Consider the following 15,381-nt stretch of genomic DNA (forward strand, 5'->3'; position numbering starts at 1 on the left):
CTGCTTTAATTACTGAACTTTCATATATTTTAATATATGATTGACCAGAGAGCTTTCTTAACAAACTTAAAACTACTTTTTTTTTTTTTTGCATACTTCCCTTTCCAGATCATTTTTAGAAAAGTTGAAAATTAAGTTTTAAAAAAACTCAAAAATGCTATTGGGGATTTCGGTTGATCTACATGATTTTACAAATTACTATTGGATAAATTGCAATTTTTTTCAAGTTTTTCTTTAAATTTCAGTTAGTTAACGATAGTGTAATATTAGTTTCAGATGCAGAACTTAGTGCTTCAATACTTATATACAATATGTGTGCTCATCACAAGTGCCCTCCTTAATCCCCATCACCTATTTAATCCATCTCACCATCCCCCCACCCCACCCCTCTGGCAGCCATCAATTTGAGCTCTATAGTTATGAGTCTATTTATGGGTTTTCCTCTCCTTTTTCCCCTCTGTGTTAATTTGTTTCTTAAATCCCACATATGAATGAAATCATATGGTATCTGTTTTTCTCCAACTTATTTCACTTAGCAGAATACTCTTTAGCTCCATCCACATCATTGCAAATGGCAAGATTTCATTCTTTTTGATGACTGAGTAACATTCCATTGTGTATGTGTGTGTGTGTATACGTATATGTGCATATATATATACACACATACACATACTATACACACACACACCACATCTTTATCCATTCATCATTTGGACATTTGGGCTCTTTCTATAATTTGGCTATTGTTGATAATGCTGCTATAAACATCAGGGTGCATGTATCCTTTCAAATTAGTATTTTTTTATCCTTTGGGTAAATACCTAGTAGTGCAATTGCTGGCTCATAGGTAGTTCTATTTTTAACTTTTTGAGGAACCTCCATACTGTTTTGCACAGTGGCTGCACCAGTTTGCACTGTCACTAAGGGTGCAAGATTGTTCCCCTTTCTCCATGTTCTTGCCAGTACCTCTTATTTCCTACGTTGTTAACCTTAGCCATTATGACAGGTGTGAGGTGATGTCTCATTATAATTTTGATTTGTATTTCCCTAATGATAAGTGATTTTGAGCATCTTTTCATGTGTCTACTGGCCATCTATATATCTTCTTTAGAGAAATGTCTTCATATTTTCTGCCCATTTTTAAATTGGGTTGTTAGTTTTTTGGGTGAGTTTATAAATTTTTTATGTATTTTAGATTGATACTAACCCTTTATCAGATATGTCGTTTGTAAAAATCTTCTCCCATTCAGTAGGTTATCTTTTAGTTTGGTTGATTGTTTTCTTCACTGTGCAGAAACTTTTTTTTTTAAATGAAGTCCCTGTCTTATTTTTGCTTTTATTTCCTTTGCCTCAGGAGACCTCTCTAGTAAGAAATTGTTATAACCAGTGTCAAAGAGGTTACTACCTGTGTTATCCTATAGGATTTAATAGTTTCCTGTCTCACATCTAGGTATTTTATATATTTTGAATTTGTTTTCATGTCTGGTATAAAAAGTGGTCCAGTTTCATTCTTTTACATGTAGCTGTCCTATTTTCCCAACAAAATTTGTTGAAGAGGTGGTATTTTTTTCCATTGAATATTCTTTCCTCCTTTGTCAGAGATTAATTGACCATATAGTTTTGGGTTTGCAATTTTTAATAACATTGAGTTATCCTATTCAGGAACATAGTATGGCCATTCATTTATTTTTAAATTTTTATATATTTTAGTAAAACTTAATAGCTTCTTTTCCATATATTTTTAACATATTTCTTGTGCAATTTACTCCTGGATATTTTTGTTATTATTATTTGCTAATACTAGTAGGGAAACATTAGAAAAAGTTTTTTAATGTTTGTTTATTTTTGAGAAAGAGTGAGAGAGAGCACAAGTGGAGGAGGTGCAGAGAGAGAGAGAGAGGTGGCATAGAATCCAAAGCATGCTCCAGGCTCTGAGCTGTCAGAATACAGTCCGATGCGGGGCTGGAACCCACAAACCGTGAGATTGTGACCTGAACCGATGTTGGAGGCTTAATTGACTGAGCCACCCAGGCACCCCTTCAGGGGAACATTTTTCAAATTATACATTTTGATTTGTTATTCTTAGTGTATGAGGAGTTACTGATTTTTGAATGTTGCCCTTATAACCAGTCACTTTACTGAACTATTTTTATTAATTACCATAATTATTCAGTGTATTCTTATCAATCTTTTTAGGGAGACAGTTATATTTGCTACAGGTTTTTCCTCGTTGAAGTGGCTAGGGCATTCCAGCAGATTGTCTATTTCTGTAAATGTTCCATGGGTGTTTAAAAGGAATGTGTAGGGAATGCTTGCATTGTTCCTTACCCATTCCCAATAAAAATTCTCAGCAAGCTTGTAATATGACAATCTGAGTCTAATTTCTTTTTTCTTCTGGAACAGTATTTTCTTATTTTCTTTCCTGGAGTTCTCGAGTCTCCCGTCTTGAGTCTTAGGTTTATGACTGCTGAATCATCAGGATAAAATAGGTTTGCAAATAAACAGAAGGCAAAGCAATATACTTTACTACCTTGACTTATGTGGTCATATGCCACTCTCTTTGCACATTGAGTTTTTCCCATTCGTGAGCCTGGGAGATGAGAATATATGTCGGCCAACCTCTGTGCTGGGTGCCAGGCCCTCTGTCATCATTAATAAACAGTCACTGGCAGAGCTTTACTTTTCTTGCTCTGTGAGCAGCATGTTTGGAGGAAAAAATGCTGAGAACCTTGAAAGCCAGCTGGATAGCTGAGTGATGGCTGTGTCACCTCACCAGCTCTCACCCACTGCCCCCTGATTGCAGACAGTGGGGAACAGAAGAGGGGCCTCCACTCCTGATTGTGCCTCTGCCTGCTTTCTCCTCTCACTGTCATCATGTGGGACTCAGACTGGAAGCTCCAAATGGCGGCCCCGTGAGCATGGAGCCCATCAGAGTTTCATCTACTAGCGTTAAAGTATCCTTTTCTGAACCAACTTATTTGAAGTTTTTATGACACATGAATAGTCACCTTGACCTCTCCAGCCCAGTTAGCTCTTCTCTGGATGGCTGCAGTAAGCTGCGAGCTCTCCATGTGTCTCACTTCCCCCCTCTAGCCAGGGGCCTCTTCAGCCAGAATGATCTAAAAAATGTACTCACTTCATGTTGGTCCTCTCCGTCTCTCCCAAAACAATAACCCTTGAATATTTCCTATCAATCCTAATGATTAAAATCTTCAGCCTCGCCTCTGCGTCCAGCAGGTGCCTTTATCCACTTAGTTTTTCCGCTCATCCTGGACCATCTGCACCCACTCCCTAGGTCTCGGCCACATTGGCCTTTGTTAGGCCATGTTCCACTTCTCCACAGAACTTTGTCCCTACTGTTTCCTCTGACTGGCGTGCCTTTCATCACGTCCCTCCTCCTTCACCAGAGAAGGCTCCCACTCTGTCCACACCTCAGTCCAGACATACATTCCTCCTCAAGGAAATCTTTCCTGATGTCTCCGCCCAGTCAGAGTCCCTGATTGCAAGCTTGCATAGCATTTCTTAAAGTTTTCATTTATTTGAAGGGGCTTAAAAAATTAAAATCTTCTCTACTGCATTTGATGAGCTCCACAAGGCAAAGACCATATCCATTTTTGTTTACCGGATGCCTCTAATGCCTGGCCTCAGACTCAGTGTGCAAATCTGTTGAATGAAAGAATTAAAAAATGATTGGAGGCAACTTGCTCCCTGATCTAATCTCAAATACATTCTTCATCTCAACTTAATAAATGTTTATTTCTCAGTTATTGGCAGTAAGGGGTTTGGAGATAGGTATTACCTTATAGACTAGATAAGGTAATACTACTTTATTTCAAATATTTTATTTAAAACCATGAGAAACATTTAGAAACGTGTCCTCTACTTATCTTGTCCTTCCAAAAGAAATTTTGAGAAAAATGAGGGAAAGCAACATTCATTCAACTTTTGTTTGAAATGTGATTGTAATAAGGAACAAATGCCTCCTGGTCATAGAAAGAAATACAAGCTGCAAAGTATTGGAAGGCTGATGGAGCCCGGAGATATCTGAGCAGAAGTAGGGGCAGGAAGACAACCAGCAAAAGACTTGCATTAATTTAAGAAGTGGAAAAGCTTATTGGAAGCATTCTTCAAAACCCTTCAGAAGCTAGTAAAATAATATTTTACTATGTTTTCTCCAGCTCTTAAAACTTCACAAATGCAAATACGTGATAAAATGTGAAAATAAGTATTGGCAACTAATTACATTCTCAGGGGAGATTTAATTGAAAAACAAACATATTTGCACTGCTTCTCCTTAGTAAGATGTTTATGGCATCTGGTCAAAGTAGAACAAACATTTGAAAATCCTTTGACATAGCTGGTATTTAAAGAATAGCAATTGGCTAACATTTGCGGCTCTGTATGTTGAATATTTTGGCTCCTTTCCTCTGGTATTCATTCTGAAAGATTTATAATCCTTTGGGGAGTGTGGTCTACAAGAGTAGAACTGAATCCTGAAATGTGGAAAAACTAACTTTCCCTAATATAAAACTGTTCTAAAAAAATCTCTCAAGCCTATGAATATGTTTCCAGATTTTCAGAAAAAGCTGATGATTTACAGAATTTTTTTCTATAAGGATCTAACTGCTCAATGATAAATGTAAATTTTCCATCTTTTGTCTTCATAATTGGCTTACAGATAATTCAGAAAAATATAACATCTTACCGTTCTGGGTATCTGCCGAAATGACACAGCCCTCTAAAAATTTTATGTCACTGGTTATGATGTATGTAATGAAATAAAGCATAAAAGATAGAAATAATCTAGAAGAGAACAATTAAGAAACCTTGAAATGACACAGGAAACAATGATTGTGCTGAATGTATAAGTAGAAAAATGCTCCCAAAGAAAATACAGTGCAAGAATAGCAGTCAAGAGGGTCCTCGACCATGGGCAGCAGCCAATGTCAGGACACTTTCTCCTTCAGAGTCTGACGGATGTGGGTGGATTCCCTTGGTTTGACTGAGGCATGACAGGCTGTTTGTCTTCTTGCTTTCAAGTCATGCTGGAGTCTGAAGCCATTGCCTAAAGAACTCTCTATCTGACGCTCTTGGTTTACATTTCTAACTTTTAATGTGGGAACCCAGCTCTGTCCCTTCAGGTATCCCACTGGAACTTTCTGGTTCCTTTTAACCATTTAAATTCAACAAAAGAGCCTTTTTAAAAAAAAAAAAGTGTACTTATTTTTTGAAAGAGAGACAGAACATGAGCAGGAGAGGGGCAGAGAGAGAGAGACAGACAGAATTTGAAGCAGGCTCCAGGCTCTGAACTGTCAGCACAGAGCCCGACATGGGGCTCGAACTCACAGACCCCGAGATCATGACCTGAGCTAAGTTGGACACTCAACCAACTGAGCCACGCAGGAGCCCCCAAAAGAGCCTTTTAAAATTAATTTCCTCTCTCTCTTGATTATTTTCTGTATTATTTTCTTTCATTATGGCTAGCATTTAGATTCTTCTTTTTGGTTTATGAAATATATGCCTTCTGGTTTNAACGGAATGGAACACAGTGCTTCTGCAAAGTGACATCTTTAAGATACTTGGTGGCTTTTCGGATATGCATACCCTTGATGGCCTGGGCAGTTTCACGTGTGTTCTTAAAGTGAACACGAAGATTTGAACCTCTTGATTTGCATGATTTTGTCGGGTTTTCCGGGTCAAGTGAATAGCGAACCATTTTCAGAGATCACCTCAGGCCGCTCACAGGCAGAGCTCTGCCTTCTGTTTTTAAGTGCTTGTGTGTGTGTGGTGGTGGGAGGGGTCCTGTGCCCCCAAATGAGAGCTTATAAAACTGAAAGTAATAAATTAAGGATTTAATGCTTTATATTTCAAACCAACTGTAGGAAAATTGGTGGTGTTAAAATTTCTTTTTTAAAAAAATGTTTTTTAATCTTTATTTATTTTTGAGAGAGAGAGAGAGAGAGACAGCACGAGCAAGGAAGGGGCAGAGGGAGAGGGAGAGACAGAATCTGAAACAGGCTCCATGTTCTGGGGGAGCTGTCAGCACAGAGCCCAATGCCGGGCTCAAACTCATGAACCGTGAGATCATGAGCTGAGCCGAAGTTGGACACTGAACTAACTGAGCCATCCAGGCGCCCCAAAATTTCTCCTGATATCAAGAAAGAGACATTAGGAGCTGTAAGAACAAAACTTATTATTTTAAATGTAATTTAAATGTAAATAAGGAAATGAAGGCTTTTGTCATTTAAACTTGATCTTGAATATAGTGAACAGCTTGGATTACCCAGAAAGAAAATTAGTATGAAAAGAAGACAATGACAGTGGTGTCAATGCAGGATAGTAGTTTGTAACAGTTTTAGAGATGTAGAGGGACTTTTCTGGAAGGGTAAAAGGAAAGGCTGAAGTCTCAACCTTTCCATCTTTTTGATGCTTATGCCCTTATACTTCTATTTCAGCTTCTTATTTTAAAAATAATACATTTTATTGAATTCACAAGATGGTTTAGATATGTGATAGAAGGAGGGGCTTGGGCCACTTGAATATAATTTCCACTTTTGTGGTAAGTGTATAGACTATATCTCTACATTTACATATAATAGATATAGTAATATAAAGTAATAATTAGCAAATGAGAATAAACATAATTTGTAGGTGTCTTTCCTCAAAAAAAGGAGAAAGGTTTATTTGAGACCGTTGGTACTATGTTTTCAAGTAGCAATCCAAAGTCATCTTTCATGAGCATATTTTACAAAAATGTTTATACTTCTGTTAGAAATATTGCCTTTGTATCTTATGAACTATTTCAGCACCTATACTTGAATTGTTATTTACCATCCAATCTTAATAGGGGGAGAAGTAGTAGGTATTATGCTGTATCCTTCAGATGAGTTTCAAAGCATTAATGATCAGTGGACATTGCTTAAGAAGTCTTGGAGTGAATTCTGATTCTGATTTCCTGTCAGGTCTGTTTCACTGATCAATCATTAATTTGTTGTTTAATATATCAGACTGTTTTACCTTAAAGGAGCAGTTCCCTACTCCCCTTTACATTTGGTAATTAGCTAAGCAGACGTTGATTGGATGATTCTCTATATTGGGCCAGCATTTTGCTCACGGTAAAAAAGTCTTCTTTTTTTCTCCTTCATCCACACACTGAGTCCTCTCCAGTTCTTAATGGAATTGCCTCTTCACTCCCCACCCCACAGCCCTTCCCCGACCTACCCCGGTCCCAGCATGGATTGTTATACTGCTTCCCACAGAGTTTCCCTTTCTCCAGAAAGACTGTTCCAGACTGTTCTACATACATCTGTAAGAATAATTTTCAGGCATGGTTTGGATTGCACAGTACTCTATTCAAGAACTATAGGGACTGCCTATTACCTCTACATAAAACTTACATTCCTCAGTCGATCTCTCAAGGCTTGCCCCTTGACTCTATTTAATGTACTAATACCACCTAATGCTATAGCTGTTTAAAGCAGACAGACCACCTTTAAATGTTGACTCTTAATTGGAATAATGTTTTATGATACTCTGTAAAGCTTTTTCATGCTTCAGCTCTACATGATTCATTTAACAAATTATAACCCACTCAGAGAACTTAAAAAAATTTAACGTGCTGTGTAGGGGGAGACACATTTCCCAGTTCATGGATTCATAACCATTAAGTAAATTTCCATGGAAGAATGATCTTATTTAACCTTTCTGTGGCATTGTGTCTTCGTAGGGAGGAAATCAGACAGCTACAGTGATTGCATTGTGCTCAATGAAGGATTTCAACTTAGCACAAGAGACCTGCCAGTTGGCAATCAGGGATGTTGGAGGCCTTGAAGTTTTAATAAATTTGCTTGATACAGATGAAGTCAAATGTAAAGTGAGTGGTTTCCTGACATGGGTGACGAACCTTCTTCACACTTTCTTGTGCTTCTCTTTTTACCAATAGGTGTCTGCCACTTCTGCCCAGTTCTTGTCTTTGTCTGCTAGCCACTCTTCTCATCTCTACCTTTCTTCACTATCTTCTGGTTCCTTTCCATCAGTATGTGCTTCTTAAATGATGAATGTTTGTTTACATAATTGAAGGAAAATAAGGAGCATATGTGTAACACACAGGAATAGAAGGTATTTCTTTAAAAAACTTCACAGGGGAAGGATTTTAAGTAGACTTGGAATTTTTATGGTTATGCATTAACACTTATTTTCACCTCTAACTTCTTTTTCTCATTTAGATTGGTTCATTAAAAATCCTGATGGAAATCAGTCATAATCCTCAAATCAGACGTAATATTGTTGACCTTGGGGGCTTACCAATTATGGTTAATATACTTGATTCTCCACATAAGAGTCTGAAATGTTTGGCAGCTGAGACAATTGCAAATGTTGCCAAGTTTAGAAGAGCCCGACGGGCAGTGAGACGCCATGGGGGCATCACCAAACTGGTGAGTACTGCTGACATCGTCATCAGCACAACCCTGCCACTAAGATGTCAACTTCCTGCTGTCCTTCCTAAAGGAGATGTTGCCTTTGCTGAGTCTTTTTTTTTTAATTTTTTAAAATGTTTTTTATTTTGAGAAAAAGAGAGAAAGGGAGGGAGGAGCAGAGAGACAGGGAGAGAGAGAATCCCAGGCAGGCTACATGCTGTCAATGCATAGCCTGACATGGGGCTTGATCTCACGAACTGAGAGATCAAGACCTGAGCTGAAATGAAGAGTCAGATGCTTAACCAACTGAGTCATCTAGGTGCCCCAGCTTTGCTGAGTCTTGAAAAGTGAGTAGGTATTTGTCATGTACACACACTAGAGAAAGGCATTTCAGGAAGATGAAGCTATGTTGATAAAGGCCCAGAGCTGGAAAACAACAGAGTATTTGGAAACTACAAGTGGCTAATGAGATGGGCTGGGTAGTAAAAGATGAATGTAAGGGACCATGGTGGTCACACAGGGCCTTATCCAAGAGCTGAAGAGTTTAGATTTTATATAGATACTAAGGGAATAACTTTTGGAGACACATACTTTAAAGCTGTCTGCTCTGTGTTCAGTCCCACTGTTGTAGAATGAAAGCCATCTCAGTGTCCTTTCTTGGGCTGTAACTAGTTTGGCCATGAGTGTCCACTTGACTCAAGCCAGTCCCACAGATTTTTCTCCCAGGAATTTGGAATTGGGAATTAGAGACTCTACTTAGTCTGGACTACTCTTTACTAAACTCAAGATATAGTGGTCATGATTATGTGGACATATCCATGGACTCTGGCTTGCAGAGAGAGAAGAATGAAGTAGACACACATTGGATAGAGATAACTCTGGCTGCCCCAACTTTACTTCCTCTGGAGCACCCTTACTTATACAGATAAGATACTGCTTATCTATATAAATTGCTGTTCCCTTAAAGTCTTCAGTGACTTTAGTTACTAAAAAAAAAAAAAAAAGAAAGAAAAAAGAAAAGAAAGGATCCTGGCAGCTGTATCATATGGATTGGTTGGTTTCAGCAGCCCAGGTAGGGGGCCACGTCCTCCAAAAAGATCTCATGGTTTTAAGAATATACAGGCCATTCAGTTCTCATAGAAAGTTCTAATGGCTTTAGGGAGCCTGGTTTTCTGAGATACCAGGACTGAGGATATAGTTTACAAATCTTCCTAATGCAAATATTATAGCTATATTAAGAAAATACAATCTTGGTGAGATTAAATTTCTTTTAGGAAGGAAATGTAAACACTCCCAAATCTGGAGGAAGGTGTTTGAAGGATCTTGTTTCTTTGTTTTTCACATGCAGTATGAAAGTTAATTTGTGAAAGTATTTTTATATTGTTTAAAGCTTATTTTATTTTGAGAGAGAGAGAGAGAGAACACACATATGAGCAAGGGAGGGACAGAGAAAGGGGGTGGAGGGAGAATCCCAAGCAGGCTCTACACTGTCAGCATGGAGCCCAGGGTGGGGCTTTAACTCATGAACTGCGAGATCATGACCTGAGCTGAAATCAAGAGTCTGATGGTTAACTGACTGATCCGCCTAAGTGCCCTGAAAAAGTATTCTGGTTTTTGATGGAGGTTAGCTTGGTAGCCACCCTATATCTATTGAGGAGCATGTTGTTTTATTTCAAAGATCCCCGTGTGCATCATATTTATCTATTCTTGTAGGTCGCTCTACTCGACTGTGGGAAGAGTTCGGCAGAACCAGCTCAATCGAGCCTGTATGATGCCAGAGATGTGGAAGTGGCTCGCTGTGGAGCACTGGCATTGTGGAGCTGCAGTAAGAGTTACACGAATAAAGAAGCCATTCGTAAAGCTGGGGGCATTCCTTTGTTGGCTCGCTTACTGAAGACATCTCATGAAGACATGCTAATTCCAGTGGTGGGGACATTGCAAGAATGTGCATCAGAGGTACTGAAGCTAGCTCTGCTTCCCTTGCTTTCATTTACCTTGACATTCTTTAGGTGGAAAAATAATTTTCAAGGTTATCATGACTGCTAAGGAATTTTTTTTTTTTGAGAAGCCAGGAGTCTATTAGAAAGAGAAGATGAAACTAACAGAACATTAATTAAATTGGTACCCGTGTGATGTATTTTTGAAAATACTGACCAAATTCTTTTCTTATGTAGTTGTGTTAACCTTGGACCTTAGTGTTTATTAAGAAAGTTTGTTGGCATCATTATTAATAAGTTTAAAAAGACAATATACGTGCCTTACATGCATAAATATTTAAATTTGTGTTCCTAGGAAAACTACCGAGCTGCAATCAAAGCAGAAAGGATAATTGAAAATCTAGTGAAGAACCTAAGTAGCACAAATGAACAATTGCAGGAGCACTGTGCCATGGCCATCTACCAGGTGCGGTGGGCTCTACAGACAGCTGTGGTGTTCTTCTCCATGTAGTTAAGACGATGTTTCTAAACACGGCTCTCATTCTCTGGGAGTGGGACTCAGGAATCAGCATTTTTTAACAAGAACCCCTAGGGATTTTCCTGCACACATAGGTCTGAGAACCACTGTCCTATGCTAATGACAGATGCCTGTATATGTGAGAGAGAAACCTACTCCAACATGTCTTGATTATCTACATTTCTAGATGGCACTTAAATGTCTTTGTCTCCTAAAACAAATCACTTAGTGTAAAATAGCAAAATATATACATGATGCCTTTGCATTGCTTTACAGGCACCATATTCAAACATAGTGGTCTTGGGAAATTTGTCTTCTACCAAGACAGAATGGATGGATGAATGAGTGTGTGCTTGTGTGGGGGGGAGGGGGTGGGTGTGTGTGTATTCCTGTTTTATCTTTTTATTAATTTACTTTAACCTTTGTTAACTTTTTGTCAGCTATTCATTTTATAGTATACCAGAAAACAGATTAGAAGTAAAGATGGCTTTCAAAAATTAGTAGCTGGCTGGTTGCTGGCCATGCCAGCTTCCACCTAATCAAAGAAATCAGAGTCAATTTCCTAGAGGAATGCACTTTAAAATGTGTATAGTGGGGTGCCTGGGTGGCCCAGTCAGTTAAGCATCTGACTTCAGCTCAGGTCATGATCTCACAGTTTGTAGGTTTGAGCCCCACATCGGGCTCTATGCTGACAGCTCAGAGCCAGAAGCCTGCTTTGGATTCTGTGTCTCCCTCTCTCTCTCTGCTCCTTCCCCACTTGTACTCTCTCTTACTCAAAAATAAATAAACATTCAAAGAGAGAGAGATAATAAAATGTGCACAGTGAGAGTATGCCAAAAAGAGTCAGAGAAAGGGGTTCATGTAGGTAGAGGACTGTATTAGTTTGCTAGAATAAAACAAAATACCACACTGGGTGGCTTAAATAACATGTTTCTTATCTTATACTTCTGGAGGCTAGAAGTTTGAGATCAAGGTGTCCACAGCATTGGTTCTTTCTGAGGACTCTCTCCTTGGCTTGTAGGTGGCCGTCTTCATGTTCACATGACATTCTTCCTCTGTCTCCACATCCTTACTTTGTTCCATTCTAATATTTTCTTCTTCTAAGGATGCCAGTCATATTGGATTACACCCCATCTCAATGGCCCTATTTACCCTTCATTACCTCTTTAAAGACCTTATCTTCAAATATGGTTACATTCTGAGGTACGGGGGTTAGGACTTTGACATATGTTAGCTTTGAGGGTACACAACTCAGCTCAAACAAAGATATATAGCTTTAACTTGCATATTTAAGCCTTATATGAGTGACTATGAAGAAGTGGTTAGAAATAGTGATTACTTTTTTAAAAGTTGCAACTGAACCAGAAGTGAAAGTCATAAATAGAAGAAAGCATAACAGGTGCCTTGTGGTGCATTAAAATGAGGATTTCTTCTAGTGGCCCTCATGGATGATCTATGACATGCATCTATATCATATGGCCTCAAAGACCAACTCTATACTTAGGATTATAGCATATCTATACTAAGTTTATCATCTTTTTGCTCTATAACCTGGGAAGGATGATCAGCTGGGAATATCTATGCAGCATGTATTTATTTGAAAGGATGACACAAATGTGGATAAACATACGTGAATATAATGTCAATTGCTGTTGCTATAACTCACTGCTCTGGGCATAGAAACTCTATTGAAGAAATGATCATTTCCTAGATGCAACACGTATTTATTTGAAAGGATGACACAAATGTGGATAAACATACATGAATATAATGTCAATTGCTGTTGCTATAACTCACTGCTCTGAGCATAGAAACTCTATTGAGGAAATGATCATCTCCTAGATGTTGGGAGTCATTGAAGTTCTGACTAAATCCTTATCACTCATCTGTCTTCTCCCCTACATTTTCCCAGGACTGTGTGTTGCATTACTGCAGAAATCCTCTGTCCATGCATGTGGCATTCTAGGTTTCTAAATCAACCAGCCTCTGTTTTTGTCTTGGTGGAAGCCACTGTTACCTCAGAATTGACTTCGAAGAATTTCCAAGTATATAGAAACTGCTAGACATGGCAAAAATTATGTAAAGGAAGAGAGACACTGTGAGATAGCTGCCAGTACAGAGAAGAATTATATTTTACTTTGGAGGCCCCTTCAGAAAATGATACTCTCTGAATAGAAGTTTCACAGTCACTAAAATGGCAGCCTCTTTAGCAATTGCCAAAATCTTGATATCCTTTGATCACTGACAGCCTCTGATTTGATTTTTTGTGTAGTGTGCTGAAGATGAGGAAACCCGTGATCTCGTTAGACTGCATGGAGGTCTTAAACCTCTGGCCAGCCTGCTCAATAACACAGACAATAAGGAACGGTTGGCTGCTGTCACTGGGGCAATATGGAAATGTTCCATCAGCAAAGAGAATGTGACCAAGTAAGAGAAGACATTCAATATTCTGTTAAAAAATTTGCCTATCGAGGAATCGCTGTATTCTTTTTTTTAATCAATTTATTTATTTTTCTTACAAATAGTTTATTATCAAGTTGGTTTCCATATAACACCCAGTGCTCATCCCCACAAGTGCCCTCCTCCATGCCCATCTCCTCCTTCCCCCCCACATCCATCAGTCCTCAGTTTGTTTCTCAGCATTCAAGAGTCTCTTATGGTTTGCCTCTCTCCCTTTCCCCCACCATTTCCCCCCTTCTTCTCCCCCATGGTCCTCAGTTAAGTTCCTCCTAATCCTCCTATACATGCAAACATATGATATTTGTCCTTCTCTGCCTGACTTATTTCGCTCAGCATAACACCCTCAAGGTCCATCCATGTTGCTACACATGGCCAGATTTCATTGTTTCTCATTGCCATGTAGTATTCCATGGTATAGATAAACCACATCTTCTTGATCCATTCGTCCGTTGATGGACACTTAGGCTCTNAATCGCTGTATTCTTAACTCACTGACACTACACTGTGTATAACGAGTACTTCAACTAAAACATTAAAGTACAGATGCATAAAAAAATGGGCATTGAAACATATTCCCATACAGTTATTTTAATAGTCAATTATAATGCTACTCCTATAGTTTTCATACATGTATGTTCTAGACTAATTTGGCAGTATTAAGGATATTTAGAAATGAAAGACTTCTACTTCCTATCCCACCACCTGGCTATGGTTTTCTGTGCCTCACTTAGTAAGGCCAAGGGACAAGCTGACATAATCTTATCTGTGTGAATGGGCTCTTTTGCTTATGGGCAGCCATTTAAATGACAGGTACCTCTGATTTCCTGCAGAGGCCTCTCAAGATGAGGGGATGAATTTCCCACTGAATCTTTAGATATGGAAGTGATGCCATTCTTTTAGATAAACAAGATGAGTCAGCTAAATACCACCTTCCTGGTTGTGTAGTCATTGTCAAATGTTTTCACTGAATTTTAAAGTATTTGTAAACTTTATGACCCTCTGATTTATTTTAATCTTCAAATTTGTCTCTTCATATATTTTTAGGGTTCTCACACACTGTGATGGATATTCTGAAGCAACCCTTCCTTGTCTCACTCAGTGTGATGATTTTAACAAGAAATCGACACATCTTATTTAACACAAAATAGGTTTATTTTGCTTTGTTCATGTAAAACAGCCTCTGTGACATGTAAAAGATACCCATAGCATAGTAGAATTGCTGACACTCTGATTTGGAAGAAGTTGGTAGTTGTCTTAGAGAACATACAGTATAGTGATTAAAGGCGCAGATGGCTGGAGGTACAAAGCAGCTTCACTATTTACCAAGCTTCAAATTAGCCTTCTGAGAATGGGGGTTATGGTAGTATCTGCATCATCGAGTTTTTGTAGGGACTGAACAAGCATATAGTTGGCATTTAATAATTTTCTATTCTTAATGTTATTAGCTAATTTTATACCAAAAGTAAATACTGTTTCCCCTTTTCCTCCTCCCACCTTTTCTTCTCATGATGAATTCAGGTTTCGGGAATACAATGCCATTGAAACTTTGGTGGGACTTTTAACTGACCAGCCTGAAGAGGTACTTGTGAATGTGGTTGGTGCACTGGGAGAATGTTGTCAGGAATATGAAAATCGCGGCCTTGTCCGGAAATGTGGTGGCATTCAACCACTTGTGAACCTCCTTGTTGGAACAAACCAAGCTCTTCTTGTCAATGTCACAAAAGCAGTTGGTGCTTGTGCAGTAGAACCTGAAAGTATGATGTAAGTAGCCTGCCAATGGAAAGATTTTATTTGGGAGTGATGGGGGGAACATTGGGGTAGACATAGAACTGTGTGTGTCCTCACTTAGAATTGGTGTGTACAAATGATGCAAAAGTAAAGTGGATTTATGATAAATAACCATAAGGTTACCAGTAATGAGTTACAGAGCCAAAGTGTTCCCTAGGATGAGCTGGAGGGCTAAGGCTAGACATTTTGGGAGGACTTAAAATTCCCAGTAATTAATTTCCCTTGCAGAACCTTCATATGATAAACAAAATTCTTCTCTGCT

The 15,381-nt window shown here is 38.6% G+C and overlaps 1 protein-coding gene across 2 annotated transcripts in view; it reads left to right on the plus strand.

The window, feature by feature from the left end:
- Window positions 1–15,381, plus strand: part of ODAD2 (outer dynein arm docking complex subunit 2) — a 169,903-nt gene that overhangs the window by 43,837 nt on the left and 110,685 nt on the right. The window contains exons 10-15 of one of the 2 annotated variants that reach the window (XM_077771772.1): window positions 7,727–7,873; window positions 8,226–8,435; window positions 10,131–10,373; window positions 10,710–10,820; window positions 13,144–13,298; window positions 14,850–15,092. In XM_077771772.1, coding sequence (XP_077627898.1) covers window positions 7,727–7,873; window positions 8,226–8,435; window positions 10,131–10,373; window positions 10,710–10,820; window positions 13,144–13,298; window positions 14,850–15,092 — 1,109 coding nt within the window. The remainder of the gene's footprint in view (window positions 1–7,726; window positions 7,874–8,225; window positions 8,436–10,130; window positions 10,374–10,709; window positions 10,821–13,143; window positions 13,299–14,849; window positions 15,093–15,381) is intronic. The other variant, XM_077771773.1, reaches the window with a different exon arrangement.

Source organism: Crocuta crocuta, unplaced genomic scaffold (assembly GCF_008692635.1).
Source record: "Crocuta crocuta isolate KB4526 unplaced genomic scaffold, BGI_CrCroc_1.0 scaffold457, whole genome shotgun sequence".
NCBI lineage: Eukaryota > Metazoa > Chordata > Mammalia > Carnivora > Hyaenidae > Crocuta > Crocuta crocuta.